The sequence below is a fragment of the Pipistrellus kuhlii genome, unplaced genomic scaffold (genome assembly GCF_014108245.1).
Source record: "Pipistrellus kuhlii isolate mPipKuh1 unplaced genomic scaffold, mPipKuh1.p scaffold_m20_p_3, whole genome shotgun sequence".
In the NCBI taxonomy this organism is placed as follows: domain Eukaryota; kingdom Metazoa; phylum Chordata; class Mammalia; order Chiroptera; family Vespertilionidae; genus Pipistrellus; species Pipistrellus kuhlii.
In genome coordinates this window covers 87,308,363-87,335,821 of record NW_023425529.1, presented here as the reverse complement: position 1 = coordinate 87,335,821, position 27,459 = coordinate 87,308,363, and the positions used below count along the sequence as shown (strand labels likewise).

At 44.5% G+C, this 27,459-nt stretch overlaps 2 protein-coding genes across 2 annotated transcripts in view; both read left to right on the top strand.

Moving 5' to 3' along the window:
• Window positions 1-2,880, top strand: part of FLT3 (fms related receptor tyrosine kinase 3) — a 76,903-nt gene extending 74,023 nt beyond the window's left edge. The window contains exon 24 of the mRNA XM_036458456.2: window positions 2,609-2,880. Within this exon, the coding sequence (XP_036314349.1) occupies window positions 2,609-2,731 (123 nt within the window). The 3' untranslated portion in view covers window positions 2,732-2,880. The remainder of the gene's footprint in view (window positions 1-2,608) is intronic.
• An 11,242-nt stretch (window positions 2,881-14,122) lies between these two features.
• On the top strand, window positions 14,123-23,982 carry URAD (ureidoimidazoline (2-oxo-4-hydroxy-4-carboxy-5-) decarboxylase). The gene is made up of 2 exons (XM_036458470.2): window positions 14,123-14,411; window positions 22,912-23,982. Exons 1-2 carry the CDS (start codon window positions 14,138-14,140, stop codon window positions 23,256-23,258), a joined length of 621 nt encoding a protein of 206 aa, XP_036314363.2. The 5' UTR covers window positions 14,123-14,137; the 3' UTR covers window positions 23,259-23,982.
• Window positions 23,983-27,459: the final 3,477 nt, after the last annotated feature.

The following is a 27,459-nucleotide window of genomic DNA, read 5'->3' as shown; positions in this document are numbered from 1 at the left end:
GATTCTCTCTCATCATTGTTAGAAATTCAGTGCCAGAGACATACATTTGTTTCAGCAAGTCCAATAGGTCATCACCAATTGCTGTATCCATTTTACAAAAAAGATGTATTGCCCTAGCCAGTGTGGCTCAATGGTTGAGCATTGACCTATGAATCAGGAAGTCAGGGCACATGCTTAGGTTGTGGGCTCAATTCCAAATGTGAGATGTGCAGGAGACAGCTGATCAAAGATTCTCTCTCATTATTGATGTTTCTCTCTCTCCAACTCAGAAATCTCTGAAATAATGAAAATATATTTAAAACAACACAACAAAAACTAACAACAGCAACAAAGACAGTAGTGAGGAATGGGGGAATGGAGGAGTCCGTCAAACTTAAAGAATACACCATCTCTGCTTCATAAGGAGTTCTTTTTTAAAAATGTATATTTTATTGTTTTTTACAGAGAGGAAGGGAGAGGGATAGAGTTAGAATCATCGATAAGAGAGAAAACATTGGTCAGCTGCCTTCTGCACACCTCCTATGGGGGATGTTCCCATGACCAGTGGAACATCCCCTTGACTGGAATTGAACCTGGGACTTTTTAGTCTATCCACTGAACCAAACCAAATTAGAGCAGGAGTTCTTATAAATAAATAAATAAATAAATAAATAAATAAATAAATAAATATGCCAGCCCAATATAAAAGGGCAAAGGAGATAGACTGTTCAGAATAAAATGAGAAAGGTCATTGAATATAGAAAAAGATACTTAACTTTATCATGAAACATATGCAGATAGGGAGGGATAGAAAACAAGTATCTGGATAAAGGGTAGAGATGTGGAGGACTCTTACTACCCACTTTTGGTAAGGCTCTGGAAGTAGTCTTCCCAGCAGGGAAGGAACCCTTCAGCAGGTCAGCACAAGTAAAATGTATAACAATTCAAATGTGTATTTCCTGCCCTTGCTGGTTGCTCAATAGTTAGAGCATCTGCTCATGGACTCAAGGGTTGCAGATTTGATTCCGGTTCAAGGAACATACCTCAGTTGCAGGCTCTATCCCTGGCACCAGCTGGGGTGTTTGGGAGGCAACAATTGATTATCTCTGTCTCTCCCACTCCCTTCCACTCTCTTAAAAAAAAAAAAATAATAATAATGGAAAAAACATCCTCGGGTGAGGATTAACAATAACAACAAAAAGATGTGCATCCACCTGATCACTTCCCCCACCTCTTCCAAAGACAGTCACGTACACTTTTTAAATTCATATTATTCTAGAGGCCCAGTGCACAAAATTCATGCACTCGGAGGGGTACCCTCAGCCTTGCCTGCACCCTCTCACAATCTGGAAGCCCTCAGGGGATGTCCAACTGATGGCTTCCTATGGGGAACTGGCCTAAGCAGGCAGTCAGATATCCTTTGTGCTGCCACAGAGGCGGGAGAGACTCCTGCCACCACCTCTGCACTTGCCAGTTGTGAGCCTGGCTTCTGGCTGAGAAGCACTCCTCCTGTGGGAGCGTACTGACTACTAGGGGGCAGCTCCTGCATTGAGCATCTGCCCACAGTGGTATGTAAGTGTTATAGCAACCGGTTGTTCCACCGTTCGATCAATTTACATATTAGCCTTTTATTATATAGGATAACCAATTATGTACCAATTATGGTACATTTATGGTACTATAGAACTCTAGGCTGCCATTAGAAAGATATGGTTCATGTTTAGTAAATAGTGGAAAGATGTAACCCACGTAACATAGGAACATCATAATTAACACATATAACATAGAAACAACTGTTTATATATAGTATTAGTAATTCAAAATAAGGTGCTGAAACAGAATCTACAGTCTGAACCAACTGGTACAAATTTGTGTGTGCAAAGCAAGCTATCCATAATGGTGGGCACCTCTGATGGTTTTAGCTCTTTACTATAGAATGTTCTATATTCCTTAAATTATCCTATGAATGTGTATTAATTTGATAACCAGACAAAAAAAATAGAGCTCTTTTTGTTTTTGTAAAAAAATTTTTTTTAAATCACTAAATCTCCACCCAGCTGGCATGGCTCAGTGGTTGAGCAATGACCTATGAATCACAGTTTGATTCCTGGTCAGAGCACGTGCCCGGGTTGTGGGCTCAATCTCCAGTGTAGGGCTTGCTGGAAGCAGCCCTTCAATGGTTCTCTCTCATCATTGACGTTTCCATTTCTTCCTCTTCCTTTCTCTCTGAAGTAAAAATATTTTTTAAAGTAAAATAAAATAAATAAAAGCATGTTTTAGAAAAGTCACTAAACTCCTAAGTGAGAAGTCAAGAATCAGTTCCCTGTATTAATTGCATAATGAACAATTGTCTTTTTTGTGGACTTTTTCTTTTGTGGTTTTTCTGCATGGCTTTAGGATTTCTAGATGAAGATTTTATATCTAAAAGTAGAAGTAGTAATGAAATAAAATATTTGACTATGACTTGATTTCTCCATTAATAGACAGCAAAAAATTGCTTTATCAATTAATATATAGAATAGCTTCTAAAGCCTATGCATAGTAAAAGTAAGCAATAATTTGCAGAATAAGCACGTGACATGTAAGTGTTAACCAGATGATGAATGTTCTTTCTCTTTTCTGTATTCAGATGTATCAGAATATGGATGGCCATGTTTCTAAACATCCTTCCGGCTACCAAAACAGGCAACCTTACAGCAGAGAGACGGGAGCAGGGCTGCCCTCTCCACAGCATAGCGCTGAAGACTCGTAGAGAAACCATTTAGTTTTAAAACTCCTCTCCCCCTCACCTTCGACTGGTTATTGATTACCAAAACAAGATTAACTTCATCACTAAAATGTATTCTCAATTGCTGCTTTGCTGGACTTTTCTCTAGAAGCTCTCTATATTTACTGTTGTTTTCAAAGGAACTTTTGTAAAGTTGAATTTGCACAAGGCAGGAAGAGCTGATAATTAACTTTATCAGAGCATCTACATACATCCAAAGGCCTTCTCAGGCTGGTTTGAGTGAAAGTAGTATACCTAGGTATAGTATATTCTTGTAAATACATAAAACAAAATACATTTTGCTGAGGAGAAGCTGATATCATTTTTTTAAATCTATGTTTTAAGATAATATGTATCTTTTTCAGATATTTAGTGATATATTTTATGAATGGAAATAAAGTTTCTACTATAGAAATGGTTGTTACTGAATTATTTGCACAATGTATTTAGGGCAAGACTTACCTGGAGTTCATGAACCTACTGAAATTGTGTGTGATGTTTTGTTTGTGCCTGTGTGGGTTTTCTCTTGCTGAGAAGGCCCATCCCTTCTTCAGATTCTTTAAAGGACCCCTGAGTCCTGCCCCTGATGGGAGAAGAGCTGATGCTAGACGTCTGCTGTCTTCTCTGTAGCACTCTTGATGTAGTCCCCTTCGTCCTCTGGAGCTTAGCACCCCCATCCCACAGGCTTATAGACTTGGATTTGTCCAGTGTAGCCTTTTCTTTCTTCTTCTTGGCCTCCCTTTAAGTTTAGTGACTCCAAATACGAGTTCCCCACCACTTTTTAACTGTGTGATGTTAGGCAAATGACTGGACTTCTTCAGGCCCCTGTTTTCTCTTCTGGAAAATGAATAATAATGGTATCTATCTTACAGGGCTATTGTAAGAATTAAGTGAATTACATATATCTTATATGTATGTTATAAATATATACATAAACATATAAATCATTTAGAATAATAGTTGGCCCATAGACATTGTCTAATTGTCATTTGTGCTTTCCTTCCTGGTTTTAATCCTTTCTTGTAGACCAGTCCCCATAAACTCACTTAGATTACACTAATTTTTTTCTTGTTTATAATTGATTAGAAACCCAGTGCACAAATTTTGTGCACCAGAAGGTCAGCCTGCCCCCTCTCACAGCCTGGGAGCCCTCAGGGATGTCCTACTGACAGCTTAGGCCCGCTTCCTGTGGGGAGTGGGCCTAAACTGCAATCTGGCCTCCTTCTACAGGCTGATCAGGGGAAGGTGCCACCCCCATCACCCTGCTGCTGCTGCCACTGTTGATTGCCAAGGTGTTTTAATCAACACAAATTCAAGTCCCTTCACCATGAAAAATGACAACTTTCTTTAGGCATTTTCAAGATGTCTCTTTCATAGGATATGACTCTTTCTTTCTCTCTTTCTTTCTCTCTTTCTTTCTTTCTTTCTTTCTTTCTTTCTTTCTTTCTTTCTTTCTTTCTTTCTTTTTTTCTCACCTAAAGATATTTTTCCATTGATTTTTAGAGAGCTTGGAAGAGAGAGGAAAAGACACGTCAATGTGAGAGGGACACTCGATTGGTTGTCTCCTGCATGAGCCCTGACTTGGGCCCCAGTCTGGAAGGAGCCTGCAACCTAGGTCCATACCCTTGATCAGAATCAAACCCTGACCCTGCCTCCGCAGGCTGAGGTTCTATCCCCTGAGCCAAACTGGCTAGGGCAGGATATGATATTTCTTAGTCCCTCCAGCAGCGAACCTTTGTTTTTTCCTCCAGGAGTGAGGTGGAAAAACCCTAGATCACCTTCTTGGATTCTTATTATTCATGTTACCAAGAACACTGCTAGTGGCATACCAGGAGTTAGCCAATGAATGGTCAGAAAAGGTGTTTCTGCCCTGCTTGGTTTGGCTCAGTGGATAGAGCATCGGCCTGCAGACTCAAGAGTCCCAGATTCAATTCCAATCAAGGGCATGTACCTTGGTTTCTGGCCCATACCCAGTAGGGGGTGTGCAGGAGGCAGCTGATTGATGTTTCTCTTTCATTGATGTTTCTAACTATCCCTCTCCCTTCCTCTTTGTAAAAAATTAATTTTATATATATATATATAAAAGAAAAGGTGTTTCCTCTGCAGCTCACATGCAGAGGCTGGGGCCGAGGGGTAGTGGTGGCCTGGGCATGCCCCCCTGCCTCTCTGCTCCCAGGGCTGTGCCATCCATAGCTTGACTCACAACACAAGCAGTCCCCTCATGCCAGTCTGCATGTGCAACCTCCTCTTGAGCAGGCTGTGATTGTTAATTTGCATATTACACACACACACGCACACACACACACACACACACACACACACACACACACATATATATATATATATATATATATATATATATATGCACATATATATATATTTCTGAGAGAGAGGAAGGAGGTTGGGGGAATGGCGAAAGAGAATCATCAACCTGCCCTAACTGGTTTGCCTCAGTGGATAGAGCATCGACCTGTAGACTCAAGGGTCCTGAGTTCGATTCCGGTCAAGGGCATATACCTTGGTTGCAGGCACATTCCAGTAGGAGGTGTGCGAGAGGCAGCTGATCAATGTTTCTCTCTCATCACTGTTTCTAACTCTCCCTTCCTCTCTGTAAAAAAATCAACAAAATATATATATATTTTTAAAGAAACATCAATTTGTTGTTCCACTTATTTATGCATTCATTGGCTTGTATGTGCCCTGACTGGGATTGAACCCACAACCTTGGTGTATCCATGCTTTAACCAACTGAGCTACCTGGCCAGGGCTGGATTACACTAATTCTTTCTTCACTTAACTGCTCCTATTCTCTCCACCACCCAGTGTTTTCCCTGAGACATTGACAGATTCATTTTCCCAAAGTACTGATCTGCATCTGTCACTTCTGGGCTGGGAGCTTGCAGTGGCTCCCGTGTCCATCTGCTAATGTCAAATTCCCAGCCTGCAGTTCCTTGCAGCTGGTTCACTGCATTTCTTATTCTAGATAGCATATGCTCTGTCTAGCCCCTGATCAGTGGATGTATTAGGCATTCTCACCTCTTTTTTTTCTTTCCCTCGCCCTCCCTCTACCTAGGACACCAACTCCGTTCTCCTCTCCCTGTTTAAGCCATTGCTTCGTGACCAGCCTGGCACTGTCTTCTGCTCAAGCTTTCCTCAGCTCTGTTCACCATTAGTGATCGCTTCTCCCACTGAAATCTTGAAGGGGCTTCATGTCTATCTCATCTGGTTGGCTCTGAACATAGTCTACCTATCTCACGTGATGATTTATTTTCTTAAGTAAACATCCTTTTTAAAAAAAAAAAAAAAAAAAACCTTGGATTTTAGACAAGTTAGAAAGTAGATATGATTTGTGCCAAGTTGTGCACCACTCTTCTATTCATATGTACAGTCAGGACACAATAGTGAATGTACTCAATTATTTCTCACCTTCTCAAAATATAAAATATGCTAGGCGTTAAAAATTCAAGTACTTTTATGTTTTTACTTTTAGTAATAAGTGAAATTTCCCCTTTGTGCACCCAAATCCCAAAATGCTTCTTCAGGGGGACCACTGTTTAAAAGTTTCAGGTATATTTTCTCCACCTTCTTTTTTAAAGATATTTACATTATTCACAGGTACTTACACACAAGCAAACATGCAGAGTTTTTTATATTTACATAAATGGAATTACACTAGTCACACTGTTAAACATGCTTTTTGTTTTTCACAAAGGGTCAATATTTTTCCCAACTATGTAGTTTATGTACTAAGCACATAATAGGAATGACATATACATTATCTCATTGAATTTTCAGAAATATCTTATGTAGTAGGTACTAAAATTACACTAATTTTTTTCTTGAAATCGAAATATAGATTAATAACTTGCAACAATCAAGCCCCTATTAACACCTTGCAATTTCTCTTGTGTTCTACTAATATTTTATATTATGTATGTATGCATTTATTTACTTACTTACTTTTAATTGTGGTTAAAAACATACATAATGTAAAACTGACCCTCTTGACCATTTTTAAGTTCAGTGGTGTTAATATATTCATTTCGTTGTGAAATGTATCCCCGGAACTTTTCCATCTTGCAAAAGTGAAACTCTCCACCCATTGAACAACGGCTTCTTTCTTGCTCCCCAACCCCGAGAACCACCATTCGCTTTCTGTCTCTGTGTATTTTAATACCCTACGTATCCCATGTAAGTGGAATCATACAGTGTTTGTCTTTTTGTAACTGGCTCATTTCACTTGGCATAATGTCCTTAAAGTTTATTCATGCTGTGTTATACATATAACACATTTGTTTATTCATTTATCATTTAATAATGCTGTTATGAACCTAGGTGTGACAATATCTCTTTGAAACCCTGCTTTCAATTCTTTTGCATATATGCCCAGAAGTGGATTTGCTGAATCATATGGCAATTCTACTTAAATTCTTGTGTTTATTATTTTTTACTATATTCTTTTTTTAAAAATCTTTTATTGTATTATTTTTTAAATATATTTTATTGATTTTTTACAGAGAGGAAGGGAGAAGGATAGAGAGCTAGAAACGTCGATGAGAGAGAAACATCGACCAGCTGCCTCTTGCACACCCCCTACCCCGGGGATGTGCCCACAACCAAGGTACATGCCCTTGACTGGAATCGAACCCAGGACCTTTCAGTCCGCAGACCGACGCTCTACCACTGAGCCAAACCGGTTTCAGCTATTCTTTTTTTTTCTTTCTTTCTTTTTTTAATATATTTTTTTATTGATTTTGTTCAGAGAGGAAGGGAGAGAGATAGAGAGTTAGAAACATTGATGAGAGAGAGTCATCGATCAGCTGCTTCTTGCACATCCCCCACTGGGGATATGCCCGCAACCAAGGTACATGTCCTTGACCAGAATCAAACCCGGGACCCTTCAGTCCCCAAGCCGACGCTCTATCCATTGAGCCAAACTGGTTTTGGTAAATTCTTATGTTTATTATTTTTAATGACCCTGTTGTAATGACCATGGGTTTCTTTGACCATACAGTATCAAATCTCCCTCCCTCTCTCTCTCTCTCTTTCTCTCTCTCTCTCTCAACAGCACCGTGATTTAAGGGGTCATTTCTCCCTATTGTATGCAGTGCAGTGGGACTTTAGTCAGGGGGCTTTACCTTCTAGCCAAGGAGGCCCTTGACTTAAGGTAGGGGGATAAACATCCTCTCTTGTTGTGGAGCTTTGTACCTTGATCGGATTCAGGCAAGAATGAAAATAGGAGTTGGAGCTTGTACAACCTGAGAACCTTGGTGCAAACACCTGCACTGACTCAGTTTCCTTGGCTGAACTGAGGGTTTCATCTGCTTTACCTTCTCTAGAAAGTCCTCTCTGATTTGGTTGGTCAATGGTCTTTCTAGTTTTAGTGCCATACTGATTTATCTTTACTGGCATATCCTTCTGTCATCTTTCTAGGATTTGAGGAGTGGAATCACAGGCATTTTGTAAGCCCTCTTGAATGGCTTGTCCAAAATGTTGGTGATTAAAGGGAGGAAAATAAAAGTGAGTTAACATTTATAGGGATGGTCTCTTTTTCCTTCTGCCACTTCAGTCAGGACACACACAGATTCCGAATCTGAGTGCACTGTGGAGGGAGCCAAATGAGCACATTTATCCATGGACCAACACATCCCTTGTTGTTGCAGTGTTAAAGGCACCAAAGAGTTTGATTTCCTTGAAAATGAATATTCTCTTGTTCATGAACTTTATAAAAATGACACCATACTCTATGTAGAATTCCAGATCTGGCTTTATTAAAAAAACAACAACATTATGCTTTTAAGATTCACTCATGGTGTTACATGAACCTAGGGTTCTTTCATTTATTTCACTGTTGTACTATGTGAACATACAATCACTACTATTTTAAAAATATATATATTTTATTGATTTTTTGCAGAGAGGAAGGAGAGGGATAGAGAGTTAGAAACACCAATGAGAGAGAAACATTTATCAGCGACCTCCTGCACACCTCCTACTGGGAATATGCCCACAATCCAGGTGCATGCCCTTGACCAGAATCGAACCTGGGACCTTTCAGTCTGCAGGCGATGCTCTCTCCTCTGAGCCAAACCTGTTAGGGCCAATCACCACTATTTAGTCACTATCACACTGATGATATATGAAGTGTTTTTGATTGGGTGTGGTAATGGGTTCACAGGTATTCATTATATAACATTTGTTATACCAAATATGATATTTAAAAGGCAGCATTCTCTGAAAACGGATGACACAATGAAATTAGATTCTATTAAACCCAACTCTTACAACAGTTGCAGTTGACTCACCAGTAGGTGGTGCCCTAGGACCACTGGTTTTTAATGAGCCCCAGCGATCAGGCCTGACCATTACTACACCCTACTCCTGAACTGGCACACTTTCAACAGAATGAAAGAAAAGTTCAATCACTTGATCAGAAAGGAAAGCAGCCATCTATAGAGATAACTTCGATCCATTTATTCCGCATTCAATTGTTTATTGACTATGGTAACAACTGTGCATTTTGTGTGTGTTATTTACCACATTCCTGACATTTACTGAGCAGCCTAATGTCAGATTTTGTTACAGGATCTGGTTTTTACCACTCTGTTCTGGAGTGCATTCATCTACACATGGAATTTACTTTTGAACTTCTTGTTGCACCTTCTATGCTGTGTTGTCTGAACCTGGACTGGCTTCCTATATTGAAATAAGAAGTCTATTTCCTGGCAATATATTTGGAGAAAGAACAACACCCAGAGCTGTTTGCCTGCAGCAGGAAGTTGTCCTGTGTGACCTCTTATTCCAGTTCTAGCCCTTCAATTATTCACCTGCCTTTCTGTCCCTCCTTCCCCCACCACTGCCACTTGTGTTTCTTCCTGATCTTCCTTCTATCTCCTTCTTTCATGAAGGACTTTCTTAGTAATAGATTTATCTGACCTCCTCTATCACTCCCACTATCTTTTTTGTTAAAAATAGATTTTTTTTGCTGAAACTGGTTTGGCTCAATGGATAGAGCGTCGGCCTGGGGACTGAAAGGTCCTGGGTTCGATTCCAGTCAAGGACATGTACGTTGGTTGTGGGCACATCCCCAGTAGGGGGTGTGCAAGATGCAGCTGATTGATGACTCTCTCTCTCATCAATGTTTCTAACTCTCTATCTCTCTCCCTTCCTCTCTGTACAAAATCAATAAAACATATTTTTTAAAATAGATTTTTATTCTATGCCATGGTCACCATCAGCAACAACAAAATAGGTGGGGGGAGATTTCACCTAAAAAACTACATCTTTTTAGTAACTAGGGGACCAAACATGTATTAAATTTCAAATTATCTTAACGAGGCAGAAAAGGCTATAACAAATTTTTTTTTTTTTTTTGGTAAATGATACATAAAATAAAACTTCCCATTTTAACCATTTTTAGGTGCACAGCTCTGTACACTTACATACATTCGTGTTATTATGCAATCAGCACCATCATACATCCTCAGAACTTTTCCATCTTTGCAAACTGAAACTCTGCCCTCATTAAGAACTATTAATAATTCTCCATTCACTCTTCCCCAAGCCCTGACACCCATCCTTTTACTTTCTGTTTGTATGAAGTGGACTACTTTAGGTATCTCATATAAGTGGGACATACAGTATTTGTCTTTTTGTAACTTGCTTATTTCACCTAATATAATGTCTTCAAGGTTGGCTTTGATGCATTCTTTATATTAGCATTTATTGATTCATGTATCCTAGAGCTGTGTTAATGGCTTGGCATGTGTTGTTTCATTTAATAAATTGTGAAGTAGGACCTTGTTCTGTAGTCATTTAACAGACCGTGAAACCAAGGCTTAGGAAGGTTAGACTCGTGGAGGTGCTAAGTGCAGGCCTGGTTTGGAGCCCGCCCTGCCTGGCTCCTCACCGCCACATGGCCTCTGAGCTCCTTCCTGAAGCCCTCGTCTTGCTTCGGCTCAGAACTCAGCCAATGGAAATGGTCTGGTAACAGCAAGATTATAGGATTTCCAGGTTCCTATTTGCCTCAAATTGTGAATGTATATGTAGAAAAGCAAGCTGTCTTTCTGGCGTCTTAATGAGAAAACACTCCTGCATAAAGTTTCATGCACAAGAAGCTAATAGATATCATTGAAAAGAACAGACATATGAAATGTTTCAACTAAGAAATGGAGTAAAAATTGAACTGTCTAAGAATTTTTCTCTCGCCCTGAGCAGAGAAGCTCAGGTGGTTAGAGCGTTGTCCAGTTGCACCAAGGTTTCTGGTTTGATCCCTGGTCAGGGCACATGAGGGAACCAACAAATGAACGAATGAATGGATGGCACAGAAAACTGGTGATTCTCTCTCTCTCTTTCTAAAAGAATCAATAAAGTAATAAAAAATGAATGTTCTCCATGTACTGCTAAAAGTATCTTAAAAGAAAAATTATAATAAAGTCAACTATTATATTTTCAGCAACTAGAACATAAGAATCATATCCTGTGTGATTAAACACAAATTATGAGGCTACATTTATATGGAAGTTAACTAACTTTTTATATATAATTCATATAGCACACAAGTCACCTATTTCTAATGTATAATTCAATAACTTAGCTTTTTGCTTGGATAAAAATTGCCTTACAACACATGCCAAGCCATTAACACAGCTCTAGAAAACATGAATCAATAAATGCTAATATAAATCACCTTAAATTTCTTTGTTTGCTTTGATTGGTAAGAGTCAAATGGGATAAGGTAAGTCTCTGAGAGCTCTGTAGCATGGGCTGCCATATTAGTTCCATATGAATAATTTTTTTTTGTCAGTGTTGTTTCTATATCCATGACTATTTAATTCCTTAAAATCTTAGTGTCTTAAAGGTTCATGTGTTGTAGATATTTGGAATTCCATTATTATATGATAGAACAAAATAAAAAAAGGTGGGGGGGAGGGGGGAGGCGTTAGGGGACTAGGCAATAAACATGAAAGGATTAACAACAAACAAATAACCCTCATAGCCCTAGTTGGTTTGGCTCAGTGGAGAGAGCGTCAGCCTGTGGACTGAAGGGTCCCAAGTTCTATTCTGGTCAAGGGCACATGTTCAGGTTTTGGTTTCAGTTTTGGTTTCGGGTTTGATGCCCCAGTGGGAGGTGTGCAGGATGCAGCCAATCAATGATTACCTCTCATCATTGGTGTTTCTATCTCTCCCTTTCCCTTCCTCTCTGAAATCAATAAAAATATATATTTTTAAAACCCCTCATAAACACAGTATGGTGATTACTAGAGGGGAAGGTTGGTGGGGGAGGTAGAAAAGGGTAAAGGTGGGGGGGGGGTGCGGAATGGTGATAGAAGGAGACTTGACTTGGGTGGTGAACACACAACACAATATGCAGATGATGTATTATAGAATTATAATATAATTGTATTGACCAATGTCACCCCAATACGTTCAATGAAATTTTTTTTTAAATAAGAGGAGGTTAGCTTTCCAGTCTGTACCAGAAATGCAGTGACGTCAGTAGACAGCCCATCCTACCAGGTGTATCAGCACTTCCTGGAGCCCAAGCATATTCCACTTGCAAATGCAGATGTTTATCTCCTGCTGCTCCTAGAGGAGCTGGCCAGCCCCGGGCTCCACGCCCCAGGGAAGAGCTGCTGGGAGGGTGGGGAGACCCTCAGATGCAGAGATAAGAGAAGGAAATGGTAAGGAGACCAGGCAAAAAAGTGGGGGGAGTTGGGGGAGGGGAAGGCAATGGCGCCAGGTCCCCCTTCTTCCTTGGCTTCTGCTCCATCTTCTTTCCCAGTCACCCAGAGCCTGGGAATAAGGCCGGGGAGCCTGGACGGGCAGCAGTGTGGACCCCAGACAATCTCACCTTCCCTTTCCCCGCAGCTGACTCTGGCATCGTGGATGCTGCACAGGTCAGCTCTGGAATGAACCGAGGCTCAGGCTGGTGGTGGGGGCAGAAGGGGACAAAATGGGTACTGGGCTGCTAACCGGGTCTGTGGCAAAATCTCAGGGGCAAGGAAAAGACTATGTGACACTGAAGGCAGAAGAAAAAAGAAAATTCTGAGGTTAGTCCAACAAAGAGACTGTAATGGGCAATGTTGTATTAGCCAACATCTAGGTAGTGCTATGCAAAGGAGCTGTTTTAAGCACCTTGGTATATTAATTTACTTAACCTTTGCAAAAATTCTATTAGGTAAATACTATGATGATCTTTTTTTTACAGACAAAGAAACTAAGATAAAGAAAAGTTCCATGACTTCCAAATGTCAGATGGTGGGAGCAGAGCAGATCAGAACTCTCCTGGGTCCAATGTCTCCACCCTAGCCACAGGCTGGCGGCAGCAGGGTGCATAGGACGGTGACAGGTAGTATTAATAGTCTATAGCTTCCTTCATACTGAAGACTAGATCGGTACATGTGGTACTTCTGGCACCAAAATTTCCCCTTTGCAAAACAAATCTCATCAGTTTCTTTTTAAGGGATGAGGTCTCTACCCATTCTTCAGTCATGACTTTGGCCCAGGTAGTGAGGGTGAGTCCTGGCCTGGGACACATCTACAGAGTTAGGACAAAACCTGCAGCTGCTGACAGTTTGTCCCAGACCACAGGGACAGTGTGGTTCATTATTGACATGGTTTCTCTCTCTCTGTGAATTTGATTCAGATGGCAGCAAATGTGTAGCAGGATTGAGCCTGCAACCAAGGTACGTGCCCTTGACTGGAATGGAACCTGCGGCCCTTCAGTCTGGGGGCTGATGCTCCAACCACTAAGCCAAACTGGCTAGGCTGCATTTTAATTCTAACAGGAAATTGCAATATCTTTATTTTCAAAGTCTGACCTCTCCTTTTCTTTGACTTTATTTTCCACAGTATTTTTGTTTTCAGCATCTGTGAAAGATATTAGGGTAAAAATTAATCTGTGACTCAGTATTTGGTCAACTGAGTCACCCTAAGGGATTTATTGCAAGGTCAGGCTGCGGGCCCACCGCAGGCATGGTGCTAGGTCCCCTGTCTAAAGAGCATTTGCTATATACCTATTGTGTTAAGCATTTGAGATACAAGGAAAGAGTAAAATATGCTACCTGTCCTCCACAGCAACAACAATAGGTGGGAAATCAAATTCCAAGGGGGCTGACTTGTGACCTGTCTTCAAGGTTCTCAGGGAAAACTTCCTTGGGATAATGTTGACATTAAACTGTTAATGACACCAAAACTGTATGTGGCTTAAATGCTGAGAGTGAAATATGGCCCCTCCCGCTTTGACGGTGCGAACAGTTTGATTGAAAATGTTTGCCGCACAGAGATCTTCACTCCCTGGATTAGAACCCTTGTCCTGTGTTTGCTCATTACACAAGTCCTCTGGATCTGCTTCTCCCGAGCACTGAAAACATGCCAACCTGGTGTCGCATGAAAAACAAGCTGTGTATTCAGCAGCTACAACCTTGTGAGCAGCGTCACTATCACCCACTCCGCGAGAGGGGAGCCGACGTCCCGCTGCCTGTGGCGATGGACATGGAGCAGGTCAACTCCATGGACTTCGGAGAGTTTGTGGATGTGTTTGGGAATGTCATTGAGAGATGCCCTCTGATTGCAGCTGCTGTTTGGTCTCAGCGCCCATTCTCTGGCTTGGAAGATTTAGAAAAGCACTTTTCTGCCTTCATTGACGCCCTGCCACAGTCAGGTAAGGCTTCACGGACTGGGGGATTCCCACAAGGGATTTCAACTGTTCTTATCAAAACATGGTTGGATCTGTTTAGTTGGTTATAATTGTTATAATTATTTAGCTAGTTTTATTGTAAGGGTCACTAGGTTTCCTTAAAATTAGTAAATGGGAGTCAAACACTTGCAAGGTGTCAGGCCAAAAGTCAGATGAAAGAATGTGTGTTGGCTCAGGTAACGTGGCTGTTAAATATTAAAGCTCTGAGGTCATGAGGAAGAGGACGGGCCTCACAGAGGCTCGGAGGCTGAAGGTCAGGCTGCGGGCCTATCCTCTTTCAGCTGAATCTATTCACTCTGGGAATGTCCTGAATGCAGGAGAGAAGGCAGATCGATATCAGAATATCTCAGGAGCCCAGGGGAAAAAGCGAATGGCTGACATTTTTATCAGAAAGGGCCAGTTTGGACTGGATTGCTGAGGAAAGTAAACTCATTCAGATCTGCTTCTCCCGGAGGGAAGTAAACGAGGAAAGACAAAAATTTGAGTGAATTCCTCTGGAGAAAGGGAAAGAAATTGTTGATTTCCACTGGGTAGGGAGAGAAACGAGGCACTTCAGGGTGTAGGGTTAAATGCTAAGGTTTAGGCAAACCCCAAATGACAGCCTCACAGGGATTTAGAAGCCAAGGGGGGGCTGTCTTGATACTCTTCAGAGAGGCCAACACCTTTTCTGGGGTCTGATGAGCATGAGCATCGGGTGCCTTAACTGGGCATTCAGGTCATTCCCAGTGCAGTTCTGCCTACCAAAAGTGGGCCCCTCGCATTCCACACAGGGCTCCATGCCAGCAAGCCTCTTTCCCAGTTAACGTTTGAGAATAGGTGGACATAGTTTTGGCCCCAAGGCCTCTAATCATTCGCTTTACCAGATAAAACCGCCTGCCCAGGAGCTGAAGGGAGGGGAGCGGGCAAGGTTCCTTCCGCAGAGATTTGGGCCGGGAGGCAGAACTCATGCTCTCCTCTCTTCCATGGTGAGGCCAACACACAGAGTAGTCAGGGTGAGTCCCTGGGCTTTAACATCTGGGGAGTAATTTCCCATTGTCAGACGAACAGCTCCCAAGTAAGAAACTCATTTTAATTCAGTTTAAGCACATCCAGGAAGAGTGGAGGACAGTGTTACAAAATCAAACTGACAGAAATGTTGGGGCCATGTTGACACCCATTTTTCAGTGCCTCTCCAAAGCCAAGCTCTCTGTCTTCCACCCCTGGGCTCAGGCCTTAGGGGAGCTGATGGACTCTGGAACCTTCTGACGGGTGGACCCAGGAACAGCCAGCCAAAGCCTGCAGAGCAAGCCGGAAAAAGCAAGGGGCCTTGGGAGCCCATGTTCAAAATATCTGGCAGGAAAACGGATGAGGCCAAATGCAAATCTTCTAAGCCAGAGGGGAATAATTTTTAAAGGGTGTGAATGCCTTAGAAATGACTATATATAGTCATATATAGGAAAAGAAAAAAGAAAAAGAGGGAAGAAAATCCCATCACCTATCTCAATACAGAGGTGATAGGGCTGGGGAATGAATGTATCAAGAGAGAAAGCTATGATAGCATAAATAATTGCAATCTATTATTCACTGGCTTCAACAGTTATTCAACATTTGTTTGGAGTTTGCTCTGTACCAGGAGTTTAGACAATGAAATAAAAGTTCCCTTATTTCTGTCTTCTTTTCCATCAGCAGTCACTCCAACCATCTTGACCAGAAGCTCTAGTTAAGGTTAGTTAGGTCTAATTAAGGTATCTCTCTGCTGGTGGAGCCTGCTTGTCAGCCCTATCCTGGTGTCCATGCTTCTCTTGGCCAGGCAGCTGGGAGCAGAACCTCAATGCAGTCTGCATATCTAATCACCTTAATGATGTCAGAGAGGTGGTATTAGCAAAGGAATAGTAATAACAATAGTTAAAAGGTATTCAACCCTTACTATCAGTGTGTTTCAGGCACTTTTCCAAACACTTATTATACATTTGTTAACTCATTTGAACCTTATACTAATCATATAAAACAAATATTATTGTTATTTTAAAGAGGAGAAGACTAAAATGAGGAGATTAAGTAACTTGATCAAGTATACATAACTATCAATAGAAAGTGGCAGAACTAGAGTCCAAACCCTGATAGTCAACCCAGCAACCTTAGAAGGATTTTCCAGAGAATCAGAAATAAAGTCTAGAAACAGTTTCTAGGAATTTTATTTATTTGTTTACTAACGTGTTCAATTAACATACATTCTTGATCTCACAGATCCCTTTTTAATTGTTTAAATAATCAAATAAAATGGGTTTACCGCATAGTCTAGTTTTATTCTTTGAATAGTAAGGAACAAACTGGGTGTATGTCTTCATGTCCTAAAACTAAAAGAAAGCTTAATGTTTTTTCCTCACCCAAGGATATGCTTTTTATTGATTTTAGAGAGAGGAAGAGGGGAGGGAGAGAAACATTGATCATTTGCCTCCTATAAGCACAGCACCTGAGCATCGAACCTGCAACAGGGTATGTGTGCCCTGACAGTGAATCAAATCCACCACCTTTGGGTGTACAGGACTATGCTCCATCCAACTGAGCCACACTGGCCAGCACTAAAAGGGACTTTAAAGAGATGTGCAGGCTATGGTGATCTTCCTGGTCAATCATTTGTTTTTAATGATCTAAGAAAATTCTACCATTAGCAGGAAACTGAAAACCCTGTTTCTTGAGTAAAGCAAGGTTAACAATCCATAAAGATTATTAGCCAGTAGGTGGCAGTCCAGGATTAATAGTTGGCTCCAGCAATAATAGGCTAAGCATTCTTTTAAGCCAGTCTCTGGATTTCCAGGAGAGGAGAATAGCAATAGTAAGGGGAAGAAAGTTGAAATTCTCCCTCTCTCTCTCTCTCTCTCTCTCTCTCTCTCTCTCTCTCTCTCTCACACACACACACACACACACACACAAACACACATACACACAGCCAATAATAATGAACCAGTTCACTATTGATTTGTGTTAAAAATCAAAAAGCAATAAAAGTTATAATAGAGTTAATTGTGTTAATTATATATATATATATATATATATATATATATATATATATATATATATATATATATAGTTAATCTCTGGAATTTCAGAATAAAAATTTGGCATAATTCATTATTTAATACTCACTTCAAAACATAGTTTTTCAATTAGTAGAACTACATACTAACAAATCCCTTGAATGTAGGCTAGATGGTAGATGAGACTATTAAAGAGATGAGAATGCCAAAGAAAATATTTTAAAAACTCTTTCCCAAGAGTGAAGTATTGGTCAATAAATACTTATAGATTGGCCCTGACTGGTTAGTTCAGTTGGTTAGAGGGTTATCCTGATATGTCAAGGTTGTGGGTTTGATCCCCGGTCAGGGCACATATAAGAATCAACTAATAAGTGCATAAACAAGAGGAATAACAATCAATGTTTCTCTCTCTCACCCTCTCCCTTCCTTCCTCTAGTGCTCTCTAAATTCAGTGAATAAGGCCTAGCCTGTTTGGCTCAGTGGATAGAGTGCTGGCCTGTGGACCAAAGGATCCCAAGTTCTATTCCAGTCAAGGGCACATATCTTGGTTGCAGGATCCTCTCTGGCCCAGCGCCTGGACAGGGCACATGCAGGAGGCAACCAATCAATGTGTTTCTCTCACATCTTTGTTTCTCTCTATCTTTCCCTGTCTCTTCTGCTCTCGCTAAAAATCAATGGAAAATATTCTTGGGTGAGAACACACACACACATACTAAAATCAATGAATAAAAAGTAAAAAAAAAAAAAAAATACTTATTGAGTGCCCATCATGCCTCAGGAATTGTCCCAGGCATTGGAAATATTGAATAGGAACACTGACCAAGACAAGTCCCTGCCTTAATGAGTTTACATTCTAGTGAAGAGAGATAGAATTAACATCCTATATAATAAAAGCCTAATATGTTACCCTGTTTCCCTGAAAATAAGACAGTGTCTTATATTAATTTTTTCTCCCAAAGTTGTGCTAGGTCTTATTTTCGGAGGATGTCTTATTTTCTGGGAAACACCATGAGTGCCCAACTGTTCGACCAGTTGCTGTGATGCGCCTGACCACCAGGGGGCAGATGCCCCTACCATTAGGTTAGCTTGCTGCTGGGGTCCAGCTGATCAGGACTGGGTGAGATGAGCTGGACATACCCTGGAGCCCTCCCACAATCCCTCCCCAGCCTCTAAAACGTTTCTTCTAACTAATTTTCTTTCAGTGTGCCCAAATCCGTGCACAGGCCTTTAGTAAATAAATAAGATCATATCAGATTCTAAAACTTATTAGAAAATATGTACCATTGTAGAAAATATATAATAAAAGAGTTCTTTCTTAAGAAATTATATTTGAGTTTAAAACCAAAAGATGAGAAGGAAAAAGTCAAATATCTAGGAGATCACTCTAAAAAAAGGAACCTGAGAGTTTTGGCACTTGGGGGGCATAGAAAGACCTAGGTGGTTGAAGAGTAGTGAGGAGAGGAGGAATATGAGGAAAGGGAGGTCAGGTGGAGGGACTGCTGTAGTAATAAAAGTGAGAGGTGATAGTTCTTTGGATGAGGACTGAAGGAGGGGAGGTGGAGATATATGGCTGGATTCTCAAAGTAGATTTTAGAATTAGAGCCAACAGGTTTTTTGGATTTCTTGGGGGAAGGCAGGTCAAAACCTGAGAGAAATTAAGGATAATTCCTAAATTTTTAGTATGAGCAACATGGTGGGTGGTGACACTGTTTTCTACAATGAAGAAGACTTAAGACTTGAGAGGACAGGATGGAGAATGGGAGTTTGTTAAGTCTGAGATATCTGATAATCACCTGGATAAAAATTCAGTGTGTTCAAGGTGAACCATAACAAAGGTACTCAGTGGAAAGCTGAGGGCTAGGCTAGTTCTGGGTGTCATCAAAGACTTGATGGCATTTCAAGCCATGGGATTAGGTGAGAACGCTTAGTGAATCACTGTAAATATAGAAGGCAGGAGATGTGAGTTCTGGGTGCTTCAGTGCTAGTAATCTGGCAAAGCAAGAACCACTGGTGAAAGTAGGCTGGTGATGGTAATCTTTCAAGAAGAGAGAGGGACAACCTGGGAAATACTCCCAAAGAGGTTTTGAACAAAGAGGACAGCACTGGTCATGGGCTTGGGCAAGATGTCCATCATCTGTGCCCTTGATGAATGCAGACTGGTTGGTGGGTGGAAAAGTGAACCTGGAATGGGAGGTGAAGAACTGGAGATACTATGTATTCCTAATACATAGAAAGCTTCTTTGAGTTGTTGTAAAAAGGAACAGAGACACAGGGAAAATCTAGAAGACATCAGGGACTCAATAAAGGGATTTAATTTTGTTTATGAGACAAGTGATTCTAAGGCATGTTTGTGTGTTGATGATAAGGCAGCAAGATGAAGAAAGAGAAATTGATGTTTGAAATGGCAGTCTTTGAGATGGAAAGGGGCTGGCTTCAAGAACACCACTGGAGAGGTTGGTCTTCAACAGAAAGAGTAGATGATCCATTGTACCAAGAGGGAGCACGCACTAGCTGACACAGATGTAGGAACACAGGTAGATGGAAAGGGCTTTTAAGCCAATTGCCTGCTCTTCAGTGGCCACTATTGCCTGCCCTGTCTTCTCCTATTGAGACAAAGAGTGCCAACTCTTTGTCCCAATAGGAATTCTTCTAGGTGCAAAGATTTCATTACTTGTGGCACCAGTAACAATACATATCCACACCTACATCTCTACATGTGACATGCCAGTGGCATAGGCAGTAGAAAAACTAAAGAGCAGGCAGCATTGAAATGGCCTTGAGAACCACTTTTGTGTCCCAGGTGGGAGGACCTGCAGGACTGGGACAGAGAGGTGGGAAGCACCAGCCCCTCTGGGGTTTAACACCAGGGCTGGGGGTTTTTACAGGGCCCAGCTTTGGAAAGAGTGCTGAAGATTTGGTACAAGCCCTGGGTCTGGATCAGAGCCATTTTGGATAGCAGTAAAGGGCTCAGTGGGGCAATAAAGACAAGACTGGATATCAGTTTCTATTTCTTGCAGCTAAGGTGTGTGTGTGTGTGTGTGTGTGTGTGTGTGTGTGTGAGAGAGAGAGAGAGAGAGAGAGAGAGAGAGAGAGAGAGAGAGAGAGAGAGAGAGAAAGAATTCCAGTTTATTTTTTAGTCTATTTTCTTCTTCTCTTTGCTCTGCCTCTTTTCTCAGCCTCCTTTCTCTCCCCTTGCAAACAGTGAAAAGAAAACACATGCTTAATCCTAGCCAAACATTAACCCCAGGCACTATTTTTGAGAGAGAAGACAAACCCAGGAGAATGAGAAAAGAGGAGCAAGGGCAGAAAGAAAGAGGCATGTAGGGTGTGTGGGGGACAGTGAGGGGAGTCCCTTGAGGGAGGAGTAAGGGGACAGGCCTTGCCCCCACACCCGGGCCCCCTACTGTCCCCAACCTTGAGCTGGGCTGGGCTTGGGAGAGTAAGAAATAGGGGGAAGGGAAGCAGAGAGACCTGGGGTCCAGTGAGAGGACTAGGGATCAGTCCCCTCTCCTGGAGGCTGCTTTGAAAATCTGAATATGCAAGGAGGGAATATGGGGCTGGGCGGATCCTGCCAGGTGGGAACCTGCGGAGCAGCCCAGGACTCACAGTTCCCCCCACCCCAGCCTGGGTGAATGCACAGCGGATCCAGCAGCTGCGTGGCACAGCCAGCCCTGACAGGGCTAGGAGGTCACCAGGTAGGAAATTTAACCTGTACATTTTCACATCGCCTGGATAGGTGGGATGCAGGAAGCAGGAAAGGACCACTCCTGTTTGCAGGACCTGAGGGATAGAGCCCTTGAGAGTGGTGGCACAAAGGTGGGATTATTGGTGACATGGGTTTCGTTTTGAACTCCCTTTAACCTTGTACAGGCAGCTAGTGCCTCCAAAATGTCCATGATTTGGAATTCAGGTGTGATCAGCTACTGGCTAAGTGACCTTGGGGAGGTCACCTAACCTTTCTGAGCCTCCATTGAATCCTCTCTTAAATGCAGATGTCCCCCCCACAGTTCTCCCTGCCACTCAGGACCGGTGTAATCTAGCATTCGATGGCGTAATCACAATCATACTTTAATTGGGCAGAAATTATAAAGTTTGAGTAAAGAAATGTTTACATCATAATGAAGAAAAGGTTTTTTTAATTTTTATTGATTGATTGATGAGAGAGAGAGAGAGAGAGAGAGAGAGAGAGAGAGAGAGAGAGAGAGAGAGATCTGTTGTTCCAGTTAGTTTTGCATTCATTGGTTGATTCTTGTATGTGCCTTGACTGGGCTTCAGAGTCTGGGGATAATGCTCTCACCAAACTGAGCTACTCAGCCAGGGGTGAAGGAGGGTTTATATGATCCCCCTTTCCAAAGGAACTATTCCTGGCACTAGAGTCAATGCTTCCAGCTGCATCTCAGTCAGTTACACAAAGTTTCCTATGACTGAGAATAGTGGCGGTTGGATGTTTGCTGGCATTAGACACTATTTCAATCGGATGAGTTGTCTCTAATCCTTACAACTACTCGGCAAACTTGATGGCACAGATCACGGCTTCCTCTCACCACGTTGGAAACCGAGCCCTGACTTGAGCATTCCAATTCTCTCTGTAGAGCTAAGAGGAAAGACTTAAACGCCTAGGAATCACACTGGGCAAAGGGAGGGGGGGGGGGCCCGTCCCCATCTGAGGCCTAGGTGATTATGAGAAGCTGTCTCTCAAGAAAACCCTGTATCTGCAGTGTATTTGGGATCTACTGTTGGAAAAGGGGAATGGACCTCAGACAGGGCGGATGGTGAGTGGGTGCTGTTTTTCTAAAAGGAGGAAAGCTGCTTTCACTCGCAGGGCTGTGGAATTCCAGCTAGAAATTTATTTTTCCCAGTTAATCATCTGCAAGGCTCCTTGGATGCCTGATTCCAGCAGGGCCACAAAATCCCGGGCATTTATTTGCCATGCCCCATGGATGTTACCCCTGGCACCCTCACCGTCCCCTTTTGGGAGGGACCGAACCCTACCCCTCAGTCTTTGCAGGAAGTCCTCAGGCTCTTGGCCCCGCCCTCTTCAACATCAAAGCCCCCCTGAGAGCAAAGGACTTTGAAAAGATACGAAATGCTCCGGCTCTTATCGTGTCCCTGCTCCCTCCCAAGCAAGTCATAAATTCCGAGTCTCAGCGGCCTCACCTCCTCCACTCTTCTTGCCCCAAGGTCCCAAAGGACAAATTTGTCACTTCCCGCCCCACTCCTGGATCCTGGACGAGAAGCGGGGAGGGAGGGGCTCAAGATTGGGGACCTGTTTGTGGGGCCAGTGCACCGGACGCCCCTGTTCCTTCAGGACACTCCCTTTTGCCCCCCATCCTCTCCAGGGAACTTAGATTCCCTCCCGAAGCCTCTTCGGGGCGGGGCGGGCGGTGGTCTCCTTCGCCCGTCGGCCCCTCGGTAACGCGCTCCCGCGGGTCTGTGCTTCTCCGCAGGCCAGGAGGGCATCCTGCGCTGCCACCCGGACCTGGCGGGCCGCGAGCTGCAGCGGGGCACGCTGACCGCCGAGTCGCAGCGAGAGCAGAGCAGCGCGGGCCTGACCAGCCTGGGCGCGGAGGAGCGGCTGCAGCTGGCGGAGCTCAACGCCCGGTACCGAGCGCGCTTCGGCTTCCCCTTCGTGCTGGCCGCGCGCCTCCGCGACCGGGACGCCGTGCTCCGCGAGCTGGCGCGCCGGCTGCACCGCCCGCCCGCGCAGGAGCTGCGCACCGCCCTGGGCGAGGTGAAGAAGATCGGCCGCCTGCGGCTCGCAGACCTCCTCGGCGGGGACCCCGCCCGCCTGTAGCGCCCGGCGCGGGGCGCCCCAGGGGCCGCGACCCTGCAGTGTGCGCCCCACGCAGGAGGCTGGCGCGGCCCGGACCCCAGTCTACACGCACGCACAGAGGAGAGGAGAATTGAGGCAATCACACGAATGATAAGCCCCTTTGTTCACCCCACCGCCACACGCGCACGCTTTGCCAAAATATCTATATAGCATCGCGCTGAGTCCCATTCATCTACCTTCGCAGCCCGTTGACACCACCAGCTTTAGTGGTTTCCAAAGCGCTTATCCAGCTCCGGCCACCCACCCGCTCCTGCTAAGCCGAGTTGTCAAGCAAAACTGACGGGAAAGGAATCGTTTATTCCATAGCGGTTTGTCTGTTTGTTTGTTTTTCTCCCCCTTCACTTGCTGCAGAGACATTTACATGTGGGAGGGAGGAAGCGGCATTCTCACTCTAGGGCGTCTACAGGAGCCGCTGCAGGGACAGCGGGCGCTGATCTCCGTCTTGGGCCCCAGGGACGGCTCCGTGGGGGGGGGGGGGGGGGGGAAGCAGGAGAGAGCCCCGCGAGGGGCAGCGCTGAGAAGGCGCCCCGTGGGGCGAGCGGAGCGGCGGCTGAAGTGCCCAGAGGAGAGGGGTGGGAGTGGGGCACCTCCAAGCTGGACAGGCCTGGAGGTCAGGGGTGGGAGGCTTGCCATCTCAAAGGTGGGCTCCTTAGAACTTCAGACTCCGGAGGAGACACGGTCATTTTTTAAAAGTAACAATTAAAAAAATAAATAATGTAGTAACACTCATCGAACAGAGCTGGATATTGTGGCTCCTCGGGGTGAAGATGGGACACCATAGTGCGGATAAAGCGGCAAGGGGAGAACATTGGTGCACACAGACACCTTTTTGGCAGGGCAGGGGAGCAGGTCGGCTTGGCTGAGTGTGTCAACGTGGGGATCCAGAGCCACAGCTGACTGGGCAGCTCCCTGCACTGGCGGCCAGAACGTCCACTCATGCAGGCTCTTTCCCCACTTTCCTCCCTGCCTCCCCCCCCCCCCCCCAAACTGGAAGGGCTAACAGATTCCAACAAACACTATTTAGGTTTCTGCTGGCAGAGGAGAAACTAGCTGTGGTATCCTCTTGGTGAGAGCGAAGTTGGCCCTTTTAAAGCCAAGAGCCCCCATTCCTGACCAGCTGGCCTAGGTTAGCAGCAGCAACAGCAGCAAGAAAACCCATTTCCTTGAAAAGTGGTGTAGTTGGGGCTGAATTCAACAGAAAGAAGCCACTCTGGCAACACAAGGGTTTTAATAAGGAATTAAAATTCCCTGTTCGTGGTGAGGCTGAAGGCGTTTGTGGACTGATCTGTGCCAGGTGCCTTTTTGGGTGCTGGAAGGCCAGGTGCGCACCACAGAGGGGCTCAGTGATTCGTCTCTGTGCTCCAGGGCCCGGGGCAATGGAGGGGCCCTTGGGCTTAGGGTGCTCTCCAGCCAGGGTAACTTGGGGGCTTTCCTGGGACACACAGGAGACCTGCATCTCAGGAAACAAGTGCCACTGGCTGGGCCTGACACTCAGAATGACGCTCTAGATTCAAGGCCCCCTGTCTGAGACTGGGTGAGGCCAGCTTTTAGATAATGGGGCCACAAATGCAGAGTCTGGGCTCCTTCTGCAAATGTGCCCACCCTAAGATAGGGAGACCTCCCCAGAGCTCACTGAGATTGCCAGTGGTGTTTTCAGACGAGTGTAGATATGATCTGGGGCCTCTCAGGCACGACCATGTGTCTCCAATTTCACAGTTACATTTCAAGGGTTCAAAGCTTGTGGGGGGAATTGTTTATTTCTGCAGGAGGGGATACACGTGGGGAAAGCCGCTGGGCCCGCCCCTTCAAAGGAGCTGGTGGGTTAGGGGAGGACGAGCTGGCGGAGTGGTGCCTCTTTCAAAAGATGCCAGAGCCTTTACAGCGGGAGGGAGGGCGCAGGTCTGGGCGCCGGCGGGGAGGGCCCCCGCCACGCCACCGCCACCGGTGGCTCCCGCTTTCTTCTCTGGAAGGAGCAGAGGCAGAGGCCATTCGCCGGTGGCTGCCCAGTCTGGCAGGGGGTTTTCTCCAGCCACGGTTTGGCTCAAACCATGAAGCGCCCTGGGCTTCTGCTGGCCTCAGCCTAGCAGAGACAGTTCCTTGTTTCTGCGCTCTGGTGCGCAGGATGCGGGAAACAGACGGACAGCAAAGCCGGGACTGGGACTGGGATCCCCGCCTGCGCACTAGCCCTGGCGGCGGGGTGGCCAGAGCGCACATAGTTGAGTATTGGGGGCACAGTGGTTGGTAGATGCCAGGGAGAATAAGAATATGCTACTTACCAAATTCGTTACAAAAGCATGAAGGCAACGCAGCGGCCAGGAGCTGTTTTCAGTTTCTGGAACCCTCCAACCCTTCCATGTACACGCCCTTCTGAGAGAGTCCCCTTACTATGTACCAGCCCAGCCGGTGCGTGCTCTGAGTGAGGGGATTCCACAGCCCCAGCTAGGAATTGCCCGGCCCAACCGAGCTCCGCTTCCACGTGAACTGTGTAACCGGGGACCTGAATGGGGCTCCTTTCATTCCCGGAGCAGGAAGGCTTTCTGTGTCCAAAGGCTGTCCACCACACTGGCGTGGGAAGAAGAGGAGGGAACGACACCCCGATTTCTTTTCATAACCATGAACTCGTTTTACATTTGACACATTCTGAGAACAGCCACGGGATATCAGCTTTTATGAAAAAATAAAGAGCTCTTTTCGGAAGTGGGACAAAACAGATGGACATCTTCTTTGGAAATTGGAGAAAAATCTGGGATAGAATTTGTGGGAAATTCACCATCCAATAAACGAATAACCCGCCATCAGCAGGTGCCCGTGAAAGGGAGAGTAAACAGGATGGGAGAGTCTGAAATGTCCCCGAAGCAGAGATGGATGGTCCTGGCACAGGCTGGAGCAGGGCTGGGTGGGGAGTTGGGGTTCCCGGAGTCCTGGGAGGCTCTGTTTCCAGGCTGGCCCCAGCGGCTTTAGGAATGATTACCACATGCACAGGGTTAGAAGTCATAAATTATGAAAATTCTGTGGCACACCAAAAACATGCTATCCTTCTTGCTGATCTGACAAAAATATAAGTATAATTTAGATTCATTCACACCAGGAGACTGTTGTTGTGTTGGCTGTTGTCATTTTTAAATTTGATAATCTAAGGGAAACAAACTTTCAGTCAGGTATTGCACGGCGGCGGCGGGGATAGCAGCTCATCAGTTTCAGCGACTGGAATAGCTAGACTCTTGGTAACATCGCCTAACCGCTCTGGGCCTCCGATTTCTCCGTGTAGAAGTGTAGAATGGGAGGACTGTACGGACATTATGCTGCCAGTTTCCTTTTTAGGGCGAGCAGTTCCCCATGGGCCCAGCGGCTCAGGAGAGCGGGGCCTTTCCTTGCTCCCATAAGGCTGACTGTGTAGGGCTTCCTAGGAACATATTTTCATACGATAAACAAAGGTCGCCTTAAGCACCAGGCACTGGGAGCGAACAAATGGTAACTGAAGGCTCTGTGATCACCTCTGGCTGCCGCTGGCCTGTGAGTCCAGGGCTCCCAGCATCAAGGGTTTTCCTCTGGGGAGAGACCCAAGTCCCCCTCTTGGGGATTTAAATCATTCTCTTGCATGAAGGGGAGAGGGTGGGGAGTAATGGGGGAATAAGGACACATATATAATACCTTAATCAATAAAGAAATTTAAATAAATAAATAAATAAATAAATAAATAAATTGTTCTCTTGTGCCCACCCATCACACAGCATTAGAGTGCATTATACAATGTTCATACCGTGTCCACAGACTGGTTTCAGCAGAAAGGGAGGAAATGGGCCACCCCTCCATTTACTCACATAACTTTCACCCAATGAGCAAAACCAGATTTCTGCCCCCAGATTCCGCCCCCTCTTTGGGGGCTCCTTATTTCCCCAGACCTCCCGGCTTTCGGAATGGAACTTGACTAGAAGAGCAGGGAAAGAGCGCTTGGAGAGGACCAGGCATCTGTTTCCTCCTCTGTCTGGCACTCTGGTCCCTGAGTCCACGCGGCCGCCCGCAAATTCAGGACCTTTTGCTCAGGCAGAGGACCAGACACTCAGTAAAGCCGCTCCTGGGCAGCTTCGGGCAGCTGTGGTCCCTCCCTGCTTTGGGGATGAGCGCATTGGGCTCCATGTGGCCTGATGGAGCCACACAGGCG

Bases quoted from the DNA above. Each gene is read 5' to 3' on its own strand.
- URAD (XM_036458470.2), top strand. From the start codon at position 14,138: ATGAAAAACAAGCTGTGTATTCAGCAGCTACAACCTTGTGAGCAGCGT. The intron at 14,412-22,911 runs GTAAGGCTTCAC...GCTTCTCCGCAG, and splicing joins TGACGCCCTGCCACAGTCAG to GCCAGGAGGGCATCCTGCGC.